Raw genomic sequence first — 17,935 nt, forward strand, 5'->3', positions numbered from 1 at the left:
TGTACAGTCCTTGGAAGTCTCCAGGGCAGAAAGAATACTGGTGTGGGTAGCCTTTCCCTTCCCCAAGGGATCTTCCCAACCCAGGGATCCAACCCAGGTCTCCCTCATTGTGGGCAGATTCCTCTGTCCCTGGGGATTCTCCAGGCAAGAATACTGGACTAGGTTGCCATGCCCTCCTCCAGGCTGTCTTCCCAACCCAGGGATCGAACCCAGATCTCCCTCATTGCGGGCAGATTCTTTATCAGCTGAGCTACCAGGGAAGCCCAAGAATACTGGAGTGAGTGGTATATCCCTTCTCCAGGGGACATTCTTGACCCAGGAATCGAACCAGGATCTCCTGTATTGCAGGCGGATTCTGTACTAGCAGAGCTACCAGGAAAGCCGACTTTGGATATCTTTTGGCTAATTGGAGTATACATTCCAAATATTGTAAAAAATAGAGTAAATTTAAATGTGCATTTTAGTTAAGATTTTTTGCTACAGTTTTACTCTCATTTTTGTTGTTTTTTTTTTGTAAAATTCTAGTTGCTTTGAAAAATAAAAAGGCGTAAAATTTTGAATAAATCTACATGAAATGTGTAATTTGTGATTATAAACTTCAATATTTGAATCATTGTGATAGTAAATTTGTTGAATATGTACTTTTAAAGTGATTCTCATTGTGCTATGTCCAATGTTAATAGGAGTTATATATAGCCCTAATTTTTTGTGTATAATATACTTGGGAGATCATGGCATCCAGTCCCATCACTTCATGGCAAATAGATGGAGAAACTGGAAAACAGTGGCTGACTTTATTTTTTGGGGCTCCAAAATCATTGCAGATGGTGACTGTAGCCATGAAATTAAGAGACGCTTACTCCTTAGAAGGAAAGTTATGACCAACCTAGAGACCATATTAAAGAGCAGAGACATTACTTTGGCAACAAAGGTCTGTCTAGTCAAGGCTATGGTTTTTTCAGTAGTCGTGTATGAATGTGAGAGTTGGACTATAAAGTAAGCTGAACGCTGAAGAATTGAGGCTTTTGAACTATGGTGTTGGAGAAGACTCTTCAACTGCAGAGATCCAACCAGTCCATCCTAAAGGAGATCAGTCCTGAGTATTCATTGTAAGGACTGATGTTGAAGCTGAAACTCTAATACTTTGGCCACCTCACGCAAAGAGCTGACTCATTTGAAAAAACTCTGATGCAGGGAAAGATTGAAGGCAGGAGGCGAAGGGGATGACAGAGGATGAGATGGTTGGATGGCATCACCAACTCAATAGACATGAGTTTGGGTAAACTCTGGGAGCTGGTTATGGACAGGGAGGCCTGGCATGCTGCGGTCCGTGGGGTTGCAAAGAGTCAGACATGACTGAGCGACTGAACTGACTGATACTTGGGAGAATTGTGGGCCTAAGGGTACAGATGTATTATCTGTGATGTTGTCACCAAGTTAGAGATTTTTACTTTCTTTCATGTCGCTAACTACTTTGAAATGTTATGAAAACTGTGACCAATCTTCCATCCATACGTGTATTGCTTTTTTGCATATAACTTAGGGAGTTTCAAGGATACCCTTAACCCTATCCCCTGACTTTTCCTTGGAAGCCCAAGTCAACCTGTGCACTCAAGTTTAATGTTCACATGTATTCATTAGCAAAATGCCATTCTAGGACAACCAGCTTCAGAATCATTTGTGGTACTTGATTTTAAAAAAACATGGATTCCAGAATCTGCTCTCCATTCATTCATTCACCAAATATTTGTTAATCTCTACTATATTCTAGACACCATTCTAGGCACTAGTAATACAGCAGTGGATTAAATCCCTGACATCATAGGAATCACATTTCTCTGGTAAGGATAGACATTAAACAAATAAATGTTTAGTGTGTCAGATAAACATCATGGGAAGTCTCTCATGGTGGGGATAGGAAGTTCAGTTTAAATAAGGTATTTGGGAAAGGTCTCACTAAGAAGACAACATGGAAACGAAGCCCTGAAGAAGATAATGAAATGAATCATACAGATGTTCCAGGAAGAGACAAAAAGTGCCAAGATTTGTGAACAGCAGAGTTACCCATTAAAGTTCAAGACATAACAAGAAAGACAATGTAGCTGAATCGAGAGTGAGAGGAATGGAGGGAGGTGAGGGGGTGGGCAGGGAGTTCAAACATAATTGATTGAATTTGACTGCTGTGTTTAAAGTATTATTACATTATAATGGACAGGGTGAAAATAGGGAGACCTATCAGTATATTATTAATGAAGTGAGGGCAGTGGTGGCTCAGACCAGAATTTGCGATAGAAAACATTATGAGTAGTGGTTAGACTCGAGATATATTTTGAATGTAGAGCTGACAGAATTTAAAAGATTCATTGGTAGAATATAAGAAATCAGGGGCTTAAAAATAACTTCAGAGTTTTGGGCCTGAACAACAAAAACAACAAGGCGTTTACTGACTTGTGGAGGAACAAATTTGGTAGAGGAAGATCTAAAATCAGTTTTGAACTTTGGGTGTTTTGAGCTATCAAATATACAAGTGAAGTGCTGAGCTGAATTATACATCCTGGCGTTCAAAAGAGAGGTCTGAGCAGAGGATATGAATTTGAGAGTTGTCACATCGTATTTAAAGCCGTTAGACAGGAAGAGATAGTCAAGGTCAAAGTTTTGAAAATTTGTCCAAGAACTGAATGCTGTGGCACTCCCCACCTGGAGATGAGAAAGAATCAAATCCATATGAAGGACTGAAAAGGAACACCTAGCAAGGCACAGAGCACCGAAAGACCTTAAGAACCAGGAAACCAATGTAAAGGAATTGCAAAGAGGTCAAAGTACTCCACTTTCCATGCTGGTGGGAACAAGTAAGATGAGATTTAGGCTTTGAATTTAGCAAGAGAGGAGTAATCCTCAACCTTGACAAAAGCAATTCCAGTGCATACTGGAGATAAAACTTGCATAGGATGGGTTCAAGAGGAACAATTGTAGACAGATAATATAAAGCATTTTCTTTCAAAGTGGCTTTTTGGTTTCCTGGTGGAGAATGATTTATATCAGATTTTCTATAGTTTAGACCAGGAGTTTATTTTTTATTATACCCTAATATGATTTTTGTGTGCACCAGATTTGAGAACCCCCCTTATAACATATGATTGGTGTTTGCTACCAATCATTCTTCAGTATAGCAAGTGCAAGTGATTTAAAAATAAATGAAAATTCTTGTTTAACCACTGCTGACTCCAGTGGCCAAAATTTGCAGATATCAGCGACTCATCAGCCTAATCACAAAACAGGAACTTAAAGGCCAGGGACAAAAGTTTAAAAAAAAAGAAAAGAAATTTTTTTTTTTTTTTTGGTAATTACTGTTTCCCTGAAAGGATGTCTGTAGTCAGCCAAAAGAGTTAAAAGATTTCAAAAATATTAACATCTTGAAATTCTCCTTTTCAAATACTGTTTTATATTTAGCATCATTTATTTTAAAACAATTGAAAAGTGAATTAGCTTTGCATTACAACTGCCAAAATCTGCTCAAACTGTAAGCACCAGTTTCTAGAGGCATCTTGGAAATAGTGGGGATTAAAAATTAAACTATTGTATTGATTTATCTGCTTTGGAGGAGTTTTTTTTACTGTATTTATTAAAATGAACCCATTTCTGGTTAATATTTTTTAAATCTCACATACTAATGAAGGAACCCAAGATGGTTTAAATATCTCTATACTATTCATACTATGAAATTAGGAATGAAGGAACCTTCTAAAATCATTACAATACTACTTGCTTAACTAAGTCTTTAGACAATTTTAAATTATTTCAAGCCAAAGAAAATATGTCTCATTTTAAAAAGATTCCAAAAGAAAGTAATTTAATTCTCCTAAGCAATTTATTCATTTACTTTCAAAGTGATTCTATTTACCAAAATATGTCCCGTATAAACACACATTAAGTATCTAACCTTTGACTATTTAAAAGCCCATTTTTCTGTATTTTATATATTCCTGTCTAAATTGCAAATTGCATTTTGCTAATTGTAGCTAACCAGAGCACCTTGAAATGGGATAGCTGAGTTGACTGCTAGTGTGGCCTTGGGTAAGTCATTTTACTTTTGTAATGCCACTTCCTCATTTCTATGATGATGGAATTATAGATTCCTAAGAGAAAAACATGAAGAAAATATTATGGACTTTAGATAATTCAGGCATCACATTTAATGATGGGAGTTATTGCCTGATTTTCACATTGGACTCCAAAGCACATGGCTAACAGTTCATCTCATTATTGCTAGCACTTAGCATGGTAAGTGACTTGAGTAAATGCCAGATACCTGTGGACTTCCTGGGAATCAGGGTGTCATGGGAATATGAGCCTCAGAGAGGAGGAGACTTTCGACATCTTAAGAGGAAACCTCTCTCATGAGAGGAAGAATAACATGAGAAAAGACTGAAAATGAGACAGAATCCCAATTGGAGTGAGGGTAAGGGTAGGAAATGAGACTTAAGCCATGTCCATAAAGTGGAAGGCTTTGAATGCTGGGTTAATCTGTATTTTACAATGATTCAGGCTTTAATGTCTCAGAGCCTTAGTGTGAGTAAAACGTAACCTGCTTAAATTTCATGGTTATGGTAAGGACTAGTTAAAGGGACAACATGTGAAAGTGCTTTATAACCTACAGTTAGTTCAGTAGCTCAGTCGTGTCAGACTCTTTGCGACCCCATGGACTGTAGCACTCCAGGCTCCCCCTGTCTATCACCAACTCCCGGAGCTTTTTCAAACTCAGGTCCATTGAGTCGGTGATGCCATCCAACCATCTCATCCTCTGTCATCCCCTTCTCCTCCTGCCTTCAATCTTTCCCAGCATCAGGGTCTTTTCATATTAGTCAACTCTTCATATCAGATGGCCAAAGTACTGGAGTTTCACCTTGAACATCAGTCCTTCCAATGAATAATTAGAACTAATTTCCTTGAGGATTGACTGCTTGGATCTTCTTCCAATCCAAGGGACTCTCAAGAGTTTTCTCCAACACCGCACTTCAAAAGCATCAGTTCTTCGACACTCAGCTTTCTTTATAGTCCAACTCTCACATCCATACATGACTACTGGAAAAACCATAGCCTTGACTAGATGAACCTTTGTTGGCAAAGTAATGTCTCTGCTTTTTAATATGCTGTCTAGGTTGGTCATAGCTTTTCTTTCCAGGAGCAAGCATCTTTTAATTTCATGGCTGCAATCACCATCTGCAGTGATTTTGGAGCCCCCCAAAATAAAGTCTGTCACTGATTCCATTGTTTCCCCATCTAATTGCCATGAAGTGATGGGACCAGATGCCATGATCTTAGTTTTTTGAATGTTGAGTTTTAAGCCAGCTTTTTCACTGTCCTCTTTCACTTTCATCAAGAGGCTCTTTAGTTCTTCTTTGATTTCTGCCATAAGGGTGGCATTGTCTACATATCTGAGGTCATTGGTACTTCTCCCTGCAGTCTTGATTCCAGCTTGTGCTTCATCCAGCCCAGCATTTTGCATGATGTATTGTGCATAGAAGTTAAATAAGCAGGGTGACAATATACAGCCTTGATGTATTCCTTTCCCAATTTGGAACCGATCCGTTGTTCCATGTCTAGTTCTAACTGTTGCTTCTTGACCTGCATACAGATTTCTCAGGAGGCAGGTAAGGTGGTCTGATATCCCTTCTCTTGAATTTTCCACAGTTTGTTGTGATCCACACAAAGGCTTTGGCGTAGTCAATAAAGCAGAAGTAGATGTTTTTCTGGTATTCTCTTGCTTTTTCTGTCATCCAACGGATGTTCGCAGTTTGATCTCTGGTTCCTCTGCCTTTTCTAAATCCAGCTTGAATATCTGGAAGTTCACAGTTCACATACTGTTGAAGCCTAGCTTGGAAAATTTTGAGCATTACTTTGCTAGTGCGTGAAATGAGTGCAATTGTGTGGTGGTTTGAACATTCTTTGGCATTGCCTTTCTTTGGGATTGGAATGAAAACTGATCTTTTCCAGTCCCATGGCCACTGCTGAGTTTTCCAAATTTGCTGGCATATTGAGTGCAGCACTTTCACAGCATCATCTTTTAGGATTTGAAATAGCTCAGCTGGAATTCCATAACCTCCACTAGCTTTGTTCATAGTGATGCTTCCTCAGGCACAGTTCACTTCGCATTCCAGGATGGCTAGCTGTAGGTGAGTGATCATACCATCATGATTATCTGGGTTGTGAAGATCTTTTTTGTACAGTTCTGTGTATTCTTGCCACATCTTCTTAATACCTTCTGCTTCTGTTAGGTCCCTACCATTTCTGTCCTTTGTTGTGCCTGTCTTTGCCTGAAATGTTCCCTTGGTATCTCTAATTTTCTTGAAGACATCTCTAGTCTTTCCCATTCTGTTGTTTTCCTCTATTTCTTTGCATTGATCACTGAGGAAACCTTTCTTATTTCTCCTTGTGATTCTTTGGAACTCTGCATTCGAATGGATATATCTTTTCTTTTCTCCTTTTCTTTTAGCTTCTCTTCTTTCCTCAGCTATTTATAAGACCTCCTCAGACAACCATTTTGCCTTTTTGCATTTCTTTTTCTTGGGGATGGTCTTGATCACTCCCTCCTTTACAGTGTCATGAACCTCCATCCATAGTTCTTCAGGCACTCTGTCTGTCAGATCTAATTGCTTGAATCTCTCTGTCACTTCCCCTGTATAATTGTAAGGGATTTGATTTAGGCCATACCTGAATGGTCTAGTGGCTTTCCCTACTTATAACCTGTAGACTAAACATTTTTGTCCAAGATTTTAATCCTATCTTGAATTTAGCTTACTTACTCCAGTAGTCTCTAATATATATCTTATACCCATGGCAAAATTTATTTCTTTTCCCTCATTCCCTGTCCACCTTGTATGTTTCTGCCTTTCTGACTTTGCTTATACTTCTCCATAGAATAGTCTTATTGCTTTCTACCATTTTTTCACATCATATCCATCCTGCAAGACCAAACTGAAGTACTTTTTGCTTTACCATTTATCCTTTATTCCTGTTTTTTTCTTCATTCGGGGAACTCTTTGCTTTACTTACTCCAAGAAAATCTGTAGTACTCCCTCACTACTCTATTTTGTATAGTAATTCTCATTTATATTTTAATTCTATATCCATAACAAGATGATTAGTTCCCTAAAAACAGAAATAATATATTGACTTATTTGCTGAAGTATAGGTTAATAGTAAAAGTTTTAAAATAATGTTATTTTACAGATACTTAATTCAAGAAAACATGCAAACCTAGAGATTTTTAAGTGTGGGAAGAATTCACTCTTTGCAGAGCTTCAGTCCCTATTGTTCAGGATTTTGAAACAGTGAAACTAATAAGGAAACTCCATGTTTTATTTAGCAGACATTGCTTATTCTGAAAGAATGGGAGTGGAGCGGGGGGGAAGTTGAACCAGATGATAATGCTATTTCTATATGTCAAAAATAGTCAAACACTGAATATTTCATAACATTCTACCTAAGTATATAGTAAATTTAACTGAACATCCTAAACCTAGTAGTCACTGCTGCTGCTGCGGCTGAGTCACTTCAGTCGTGTCCGACTCTGTGTGACCCTATAGATGGCAGCCCACCAGGCTCCCCTGTCCCTGGGATTCTCCAGGCAAGAACACTGGAGTGGGTTGCCATTTCCTTCTCCAGTGCATGAAAGTGAAAAGAGAAAGTGAAATTGCTCAGTCATGTCAGACCCTCAGCAACCCCATGGACTGCAGCCTACCAGGCTCCTCCATCCATGGGATTTTCCAGGCAAGAGTACTGGAGTGGGGTGCCATTGCCTTCTCCTTTGCCACCACAAATAATAAATCTGTATATTAAACAGAATAACTGCCATCCTAATCATTTAAGCTATCATATATCTGAGATGCATGTATTTGTTGGGCAGCTACTGTATGCTAGTCACCAAACTAAGTGCTTAATGTGTCATTAACAACAGACAGACATAGATCCTACCTTTGAAGAGCTTATATTTTAGAATATGCCTGTTGTGGTCTAGGGGGCTTCATAAACATACATATAAAATGCATATAATTTATATGCATAAAATGCATATAATTTATATGCATAAAATGCATATAAATTGTGGTAAATAATGTTTTCTAAAATACGAGAAAATTTTGGGGAAATCAGGAGAAGATTTCAGAGGAAATGATGTTCATTCTGATATATGAAGAATGAGCTTAAGAGTTAGCTAGATGAGAAAAGGGGAAAAGGCAGAGGGAATACAGTGGGACCCATGTGTTTAGGAACAGAAAAAAAGCTGCCAGGGTAGCTTGTTGGTGGCAAGTGAATAGATAAGAACATTAGAGGAAATTGAACAGTCAGGAACCAAGTAAAGTAGGATCTGTAGCTAGAGTTAAAGTTTGTTTTGTATTTTAAGTACACTGGAAGCCATTAAAAAAACTGACATGAATCGATTTATATCTTGAAAGATCATTCTACTCTGAAGACTGAATGATAGAGGTGTACTGGGGATAAGGCAAGAATACAAGAAAGGAGGCAGATTAAGGGGCTGTTACAGAGAAAATGGGGAGATAAGACCAGTTCTAGATAGTTATCAGAAGCATAATCAACTGGGGTCCTGATAAATTAAATGAGGGAGTCAGTAGAGAGACACAGGGTAAGCGAAAGGTGCAAAACTTAATTCCCAAAGACTTCTGACCTGGGAGAATGAAATTCTGTGGAGGAAGGAGTTGGGGGGTGGGTCAAGAGAACAGTTGGGGACAAGTTACTTTGAGTTGTACATGAGACATCCAGGTGTAGTCTCTGGATATTTGTCAGAAGCAAATTCTAGCTAGATATATAAATTTAGGAATAAAGATGAAGGTAGTATTTAAAACCATGAGAATGAGTATGGAGAGGTAAGAAAATAAGCTGTAAGACATGAGTCCTGAGGCCTGCAGGAATCTGGCAGGAAGTACAATGGATGAAGACAGCCTACGGTGAGATAATAAATGACAACTGATAAGGGTATGTGAACTAGAGAGGGAGGTGAGGGAGCGGGGTGGTAGTATAGAGAGAACAGACAAATCTGAACATTAGTGCATCATCTGCAAGGGGTTGCCTCTACTGACTCATACAGTTTTAAATATGAAGTATATTTTCCACATAATTCAATACTAGAAAAGGCACAGAAAATCCAAATTCTTAACTTCTTGTTTGGTACTTTACTAGGATAATTAGTAGCAAATGAACTCTACTAGGATTATTAGTACCAAATAAATATGGCCCTAATGTTATTAGAGCTTCCATTTTTTAAACAAGAAGTTAAGAATTTGGATTTTCTGTGCCTTTTCTAGTATTGAATTATGTGGAAAATATAATTCATATTTAAAATTGTATGAGTCAGCATTGATTTAGCCCACCAAATTACAGTCTCTGCTTGGACAGGGTACTTAGGGTTATTTGGAGATCAGATAAAGGATTAGCAGCCAGAAAGATGTTAGGGAAAACAGAATATAGTGTCATAAAACCAGAAATAGAATGTTTCACAAAGTTTGGATGGTCTCATGTTTAATATGCTGCTGACAAGTTTGGTAAGATGATGCCTGAAAGTGTTGGTTGGATTTACTAGCGTGTGGAATAGGCTTTTGGTGACATTAGCAAGAGCAATTCCTCAGTCGAACTGACTACTTAAAATTAAGTAAGGTAGAGACTGCCATGCGTGGGCACAGAACAGGAAAGATCCCCTGGAGTGAATTGAATGATAAAGAACTGAAGACTTTAAGTATGGATGCTTCTGAAAAGCTTCTTTGTGAAGTGGAGCAAAATATAATTGTACCTGGAAGAAAATTAGAATCAAAGTATGGAACTTTTTAAGGAATTGAATATATGAGATAATTATTAAGAGAAGAAAAATTAAATATGCAAGTTCAGTCATTTGGAGGGTTACTTTTTTTTAGGTTTTTATATACTACTTACCTAGGGCTTCCCAAGTGGCACAGTGGTAAAGAATTTGCCTGCCAATGCAGGAGATGCCAGACAGGTTTGATCCCTGGCCAGGAAGATCCCCTGTAGCAGGAAATAGCAACCCACTTCAGTATTCCTGCCGGGAAATCCCATGGGCAGAGGGGCCCGGCGGACTACAGTCCATGGGGTCACAAAGAGTCTCTTCTGACTGAGCGACCGAGTACACAGACACCAATACTGCTAGTTGATGGTGTGGTGTAGTGTTAGTCACTCAGTCATGTTCGACTCTTTGCGACCCCACGGACTGTAGCCCGCCAGGCTCTTCTGTCCACGGAATCGTCCAGGCAAGAATACTGGAGTGGGTTGCCATTCCCTCTCCAGGGGATCTTTCCGACCCAGGGATCGAACCTGGGTCTCCTGCATCACAGGCAGATTCTTTACCGTTTTAGCTACAGAGACGCACTTATCTATAGCAATATGTAAAGAATCTCACATTACAGAATACTCAACTGAGTATCTGGACCGTATGCAGTACTTGTAGTTATTGATGACTTAATGGATCTTTACAACAGGCTAATTACAGTTGTTTTCAACATGACAAAGTCATGTGCCTTCTCCAGCTTTCCTGTACATACAAATCACCAGAGGAGGGGAAGGGTGTCTTGATAGAGTATTTTGGTTCAGTTGGTCTCATTTGGACTTGAAGAGTGCATTTCTAACAGGCTCCCAGGTGATAGCAATACCACTGATCCATGACTATAGAAAAAGTATTAAGAAACAAGAGGTAACTAGCAGGTTTTTCACTGATTTCCAGTTCTCTTTCCAGCGACCCTGTGATGTATTATTTCCCCCTTTTTAGAACTGAGGTAAATGATGTTTAGAGCTGTTAAATAACACAAGTTAAAAGGTAAAGTTTGCCTAGCTGTCAGTCAGTTGTTCATGTGTTTGCTTTGGCCACTATAGCATCTTAGTTTTTGTAGATTTGTACAGATAATTTTTCCCTCTTTAGTGAAAATTGTTGTTTTCTTTTATATTGAATTTTAAATTCCATTTGACCTCTCTCTCCTACGCATTAAGAGTTGCAAGTTCGTTGGAGGGACACTCCCATAGTTCCATTGTAGTCCTTTTCTGAAACATGAAACCTTAAAAGAGAACTAGTTATGTGTCTTGAGGAAGACGGCTTTTCACAAAGTTTGTCATGCCCTAGGCAGTTGGTAGAATCCAGTGATGAGGTGGGGAGATTGCCAGAATATTCCAGAGCTGTACCATGCAAAAATAGGTTTTATCTGGAAGTATGATATCGGTCATCATAATGTATAGTTTTATTTGACTTCTTTACTGCAGCCTAACATTGACATAAGAATATTTCTTTTAGAATGTGAAACACAGAAAGTATGCAAGGTGGAAGGCAACATATATTCATAATTGTTTAAAGAATGGAGAGACTCCTCAAGCAGGGCCTGTTGGGATTGAAGAAGATAATGGTATGTATTTATATAAGTGAAATGATTTAGTGGAATCATAACTGTTCAATATATTATTATTCAGAATTTTTGGAAACCATTTTATTTCCTTCATCAGGTCCAAAATCAGGTGTAAAATTATAAACTTAGGGACAAGTGAAAAATTAAGGCAAAACTGCTCAATATCTGTTTGTGTCAACAACAGAATGGCTTGGTTTTCTCCTGCATCTGATCAGATTTCACTGCTACATGGGACAGGTGGTCCTTTCGTAATCTATAAAATGTTTCCAATCCATAGAGAAAACTGAAAACTTATTTTTTAATAAGGTGAGTTTTGGAGGGGGAAGGGGGGGTAGGTAATACTTTCACAAAATTTGTAATAGAGTATGTAAAAAATATTGAGTGAATTTCTCATTTCCACCATAGTCTTTATTATCCCAGATTCTACTGAAACCAAAAGAAGTAAATATTTTTTAGTATTTTGTATATCTTTATAGAAATTATTTTTTAATAAATTACTAGTAAATAGGAATATATATCCTCACTTTGTTAACACAGTTGGTAATATACACACTGTTCTATTGATACATCTGGGTGGTTGGCTTATTTATGCATTCACTTAAGAGGTCTATTTAGAATTTTATAATACCATTCAGTTAAAAAAAGCAGCACTATAGTTGTACATGTAGCTACTACATGTAAACTCTTGCAACTCTTCTAGAATGCAAGCTTTCATATAGCATTTCAAGTGAATTTTTTGCTATTTCTGAAGAACACTTGTTTAATCTTTAGATAGCCTTTTATATATAGCACACCCTCAGAAATCTTTGACACTTGATGTTATTCTTGTTTGCAAAAGAGGAAACTGAGGTTTCAAGTTTTAGCTGTCCAGATTTCATAGACCCACAGAGAAGGGAACCAGAAATGAAGTTCTTACTCTTAAGTCCTATGCTCTTTTTACTAACACTACAGCGTGTATACTGTAATACTAAGTTGTTATTAAGTGTTTAAAGTTGACTGTTCTACAGCATGATTAAGTTTTGGGCTTATTTACATCACAACAGTGAAATTGGATTTTTTAAAGTTTATCGCCACAACTTTATTTCTCACTTTTTCATTTAATATTTTGGAATGTTTTGCATACTTTTCTCCCTGCTTTAATGCTGTCCATAGTCAGAATGTTTTATGTCAGTACTGCTTTGTACAGAACAACTAGTCATTTCCAGTTGTCCAAAAGAAAAGATCTGAGATCCTTAGCCTAACAGGCAAGACTCACCATGATATGGCACCGACCTACCTTACCGTCTTTATTTCCTCCTCCTGTCTCCTGTTGGCTTAGCCTGCTAGGGCTACCGCAGCAAAGTACCATAGACTGAACGGCTTAAACAAAGGGTATTTATTTTCTCACAGTTATGGAGTCTGGAAAATCCAAGATCAAGGGCCAGCAGTTTGGTTTCTGGTGAGATGTTAATGTGATTACTCCTTGAAGAAGTTCAAGGGCAATTAGATATTCTACCCAAGATTTCAAAAGAAAGGTCTAGGCTAAAAGTGATATTTTGGAGTTGTCAGTTTAAAAGGAAGAAGTGAATCTAAATTAAATATTGGATAACCCAGGGAGAATGGATTGCTTAAGAATTAAAAGCAAAGATGGAACCAGCCTTTCTTCACCTTTACTAATCCTATTAGATTAGAAACTGAAGCAGAGGCACTTCTGTTATTTTAAGTAAGGTACATACACATACGGGTAGTAAATGTAAAAAGACATGTAATATTCATAATTTCAGACATTTGATTTATGTCTCAATTCTTAAATACACATTGAAAATGAAAATATCTTAAAGAAAATGAAAAAATCTTTGTTGTTTTAAACATATCATTATACTCTTCAGTAGTATTTCAGAGGTGTCATTCTAGACACATTGAAATACCTAATGATCAATTTGTTTTTCATGTACTCTGAGGATCAATGACTTCTCTCATCTTAAAAATTTTATTTTCTCTTGAAAGTAGGAAGTGTTACATTTTGATCATTATCATGGTCTCTTTTGTTCTGAAATGGTTATTTTAGGTCCTCTATAATATTGTAGATTATTAAGTACATACTATATAATTTTTGTTTTAATTTCCCAAAATTAGCTTAAACTGAGTTTGTAGTTTTTATTCATTATTTTCATTCCATTTTATAGAGCTTCTGGGTAGTACAAAATTGTTAGCTTTAGAATACTAATAATCCTTTAAAATATAAAAGAGAATATTTTCACTATATACTTTTCAACCTATTAAATAATTTAAAATGTGGCCTGGAGTCATAATTAGGTGTTAATGTCGTAACATCTAACAGTGTCTGCTTAGAAATGGCTTATGGGTCTAAAAGAGGATGTCATGAAATCTGAATACGTATTCAAAACCTTTTCTTTAAAACTGATTTTTCTTTTTCTCAGTGTAGCATTGTATTCCTTGTATTATTAAATTTTACAAGATATTCTAGGTATAAAAGATACTATGTTTAATAAAAGTCTAATTTTCTGTTGTTCTATAAGTCTAGTAAAGCTAGTAAAAAATAATAGATACTAGGAACTCCCCTCATGGTCCAGTAGAAGCTTCCACTGAGCTTCCAATGCAGGGGACATGTGTTCAGTCCCCGGTTGGGAAACTAAGATTGTATATGCTGTGCAGTGCAGCCAAAAAATAAATACTGTACCTTTGTTAGTTTAGAGGAAGAGAAAAAAAAATATTCTTATTTTTGAACAGTACTGTATTACCATATTGTCTAAAAGTACAGAAGGAAGTCATACAATTGATATAAAAAAGCATTCTAGGAAAAATTTAGGCTTAGCTGAAGGGGAATCTGTTAACATTCAAACCCTTGAGTTTCCACATCCACTTGCTTTCAGTATCTGCTAAATGGTATTCTTTTTAAATGGTCAACATTAACCTATACTTCAGCAATAAAAACTAATGAAGGTAATTTTGAGGTTTTCTTCTTTTTTTTTTTTTTTTCATTATGACTACATTTTTCTCCATGGCCTTGAACTTATTTATAGTATTTGCTTTAGAGTTATTTTCCACTAATTTCAATATCTGGGTCACATCAGGGTCTTTTCCTATGTCTCTTTTTCACCTGCATCTGGTCACATTTTCATCCTCTCCCCTCCCCCCGTATCTCTAATTTTTGTTATTGATAACCTTTGTAGCTCCTCTGCATTCAATTATCTTCCTTTGCAAAGTCTTGATTCTTGTTCTAGCAGACAATTAACTTGCCTAAACTGCCCCTCTTTTGTTTCAGCTTTAAGGCTGTTGCTTTCTTCAGGGCTCCTTAGACCCTTCCCTGAGTCTGCCTGCATAATTTAAGGGCCATATAGGTATTTAGTTGAGGTTCATACAAGCATTTCAAGGCTCACTTCTCTGCAACTCCTTTTTTTGCATAGACTTTTGGGTGCCCTCAGGTGAAAAGCGACATGAAAGCAAACCTTCCCTGGTGAGATTTCTTCTGTCAGGGCTCATCTTCATTCTAATTTCTACCAACTTTTTTTTTTTTTTTTGGTAACATTTTATTTTGTATTGGGGTGGAGCTCATTAACAATGTTGTGACAATTTCATGTGAACAAGGAAGAGTCTCAGCCATATATGTACATGTGTCCCTTCTCCGCCATACTCCCCTCGCATCTTGGCTGCCACGTAACATTGAGCAGAGTTCCATGTGCTACACAGTAGGTCCTTGTTAGTTATCCATTTTAAATATAGCAGAGTGTGCATGTCTGTCCAAACTCTCTAAGTGTCCTTTGTTCACTCTCCAGTGTCTTTATGTTTGTTTGTTTTTTTCCTTCCCAGGATGTTTGTGTTAGAGTTCTCTAATATGGGAACAAATTATGTTAGTATATATAACATCTACAAGTTCACTTATTAAAATTCCCAAAAGTGGCTAACTCTTTATTACTCCTTTCTACGTAGACAGCTCAATGTGAAATTTCATTCCTTTGTTTTTGTTGATTAATTTGTTGAATGACAAACACACAGGTAATCATTTAATAGCTAGTAAACAATAAATCTTGAGTAAAAGGCAGCTGTCAGAAAATAGAGCTCTTAGGGAAAGCATAAACGTGGTATGTTTTGCTGAAAAGTCCTTTTTTTCCCATAAATTTTAAGAATGAGTTTAAAGAATTTACTTTTAAGAAAAATATAATATATGCATAGATCTTACAGAGTTGGAAAGTATTAATTTAAAGAAATGTTATTCATATTGCCAGGGACAACTAAGTATTGTAAGAAAAGGAAAAAGTTAAAACAATTATTTTAAGAGAAGCTGCGTATCAACTGTATTAAATAGAATTGCACTTGAAGGTCTGTCATGTTCATATATCAGAAGAATATTTGGCATTCTTATTTCAAAATACAGATTTCCTCAACTTACAATGGGGTAATATCCTGATAAACCCATCATAAATTTGAAATAACTATGATTTGAAATGCATTTTATAACCTACCTTACTGAACATCATTGCTTAGCCCAGCCCACCTTAACCTACAGCTGGGCAGAATCATCTAGCACAAAGTCTATTTTGTAATACAGTGTTGAGTATCTCGTGTAATTTATTGACTAGTATACTGAAAGTGAAAAAGAGAATGGTTGTGAGTGTATCAGTTATTTACTTTTGTGATCTCGTGGCTGACTGGGAGCTGTGGCTCCCACTGCCCAGCATCAAAGAGAATACTATACCACTTACCGCTGCCTGGGAAAAGATAAAAATTCAAAGTATAGTTTCTACCAAAACCATATCACTTTTACAGTACCGTTTTAAAAAAAAGACAAAACCATAAATCAAGAACTGTCTGGACCTCGTTTAACATTTCATGTATATCATATAGTAGATGTTGAGGAAAATGAAGATGCTGGAGCCACCTCTCTGCCCACTCAGCCACTTCAGCCGTCATCTTCCACATATGACCCAAGCAACATGCCATCGAGCAGCTATACTGGAATCCAGATTCCCCCCGGTGCCCACGCTCCAGCTAATACCCCAGCAGAAGTGCCTCACAGCACAGGTAGGAAGTTGAAACTTAACAGGTTTGAACTCTTCCTTTCATAAATAACAACTGCTCCTCTTATCTTATTTTTGCCTCATAATGATGGTCCTAAAGCACAAAGTGGTCTTTAAATTCCACTTGAACCCACAAAAAGAATCCTTTTCACTGAAGTTTTTTTAATTTATGTATTTTTTAAATTGAAAGATATTTGCTTTACAATATTGTGTTCATTGAAATTTTAATACTAGTTGTATTTTAATTTTTTTAAAAATGACAGAATATTTATGTGTAATTGATTACTATTTACTATATATTTTATTAATAAGTATAGTGTCTATGTCTATAGTGTCTGTATGTCTATAGTGTCCCTGGTGGCTCAGTGGTAAAAAATCTGCCCGCCAAGCTGGAGACCCAGGTTCCATTCCTGGCTTGGGATATCCCGTGGAGAAATGGCAACCCACTCCAGTATAGGAAATCCCATGGACAGAGGAGCCTGGTGAGCTAAGTCCATGGGGTTGCAAAAGAGTCAGATACAACTTGTACCACCACCACCGGGCCTCATAGTGTCTGTACTTTTCGTGTGTGTTTCCCTTTTCTTTTTCTTCCCCTCCCTTTCTTTCCTTTTCACTGCTGTTCAAGAATAGCACTGAAGTGAGTGGGTCTTATTTATAGGAGTGTCAGTCAGACTCCTACTATGATCACAAGATCCATTTTTCTCTTGACTCATTTCCCTAAGACCCTGCCTCTACCCTCAATATGGGTATTATTGGTGAAGGAGCCGGCTTTGAGGCACAGAATCTCAGTAGCACAGACAAGTGAAAGGAGGGGTTTCAGGTTTGTTTGTTTAATATTACAAACATGTCTAAAAATAAACCACCAAAGTGATATCTACTCTTTGGATAAATTAGTACTGCTGCTGCTAAGTCGCTTCAGTCGTGTCCGACTCTGTGCGACCCCATAGACGGCGGCCCACCAGACTCCCCCGTCCCTGGGATTCTCCAGGCAAGAACACTGGAGTGGGTTGCCATTTCCTTCTCCAATGCATGAAAGGGAAAAGTGAAAGTGAAGTCACTCAGTCGTGTGCAACTCTTCGCGACCCCATGGTCTGAAGCCTACCAGGCTCCTCCATCCATGGGATTTTCCAGGCAAGAGTACTGGAGTGGGGTGCCATTGCCTTCTCCAAAATTAGTACTATATACCTTGTTTTCATAGAAAAAAATAATCTGACAAAACTAGTTTCCAAGAATAAGTCAGTGTCAGTAGATAAATTGTTTAAAGTTGCAGACAGCTACTCCTTTGTTTTCTTGTATTGTTGACAGAGAATCACCTGTACTTCCAAATAGAAGGGCGTTTAAAACCGTAATTTAAATAAAGCTTAACTTTAATAAAATTTTTTTCCAAAAATTGTTTTTAAACTTTTACTTTTATCTCAGTCTATGAGTAATCTATGGTAGTAAAATATATATTTCAAAATGTTTAATAGAATAAAAGTTGCCTTTGAGCCTTGCTTTCTACTA

General features: G+C 37.3%; 1 protein-coding gene across 2 annotated transcripts in view; it reads left to right on the forward strand.

The window, feature by feature from the left end:
• VTA1 (vesicle trafficking 1) overlaps nt 1-17,935 on the forward strand; it is a 70,513-nt gene that overhangs the window by 38,733 nt on the left and 13,845 nt on the right. The window contains exons 5-6 of one of the 2 annotated variants that reach the window (XM_005901202.3): nt 11,306-11,414; nt 16,263-16,436. In XM_005901202.3, coding sequence (XP_005901264.1) covers nt 11,306-11,414; nt 16,263-16,436 — 283 coding nt within the window. Of the gene's footprint in view, nt 1-11,305; nt 11,415-16,259; nt 16,437-17,935 lie in introns of both variants that reach the window. The other variant, XM_005901201.3, reaches the window with a different exon arrangement.

Source organism: Bos mutus, chromosome 9, assembly GCF_027580195.1.
Source record: "Bos mutus isolate GX-2022 chromosome 9, NWIPB_WYAK_1.1, whole genome shotgun sequence".
Lineage (NCBI taxonomy): Eukaryota > Metazoa > Chordata > Mammalia > Artiodactyla > Bovidae > Bos > Bos mutus.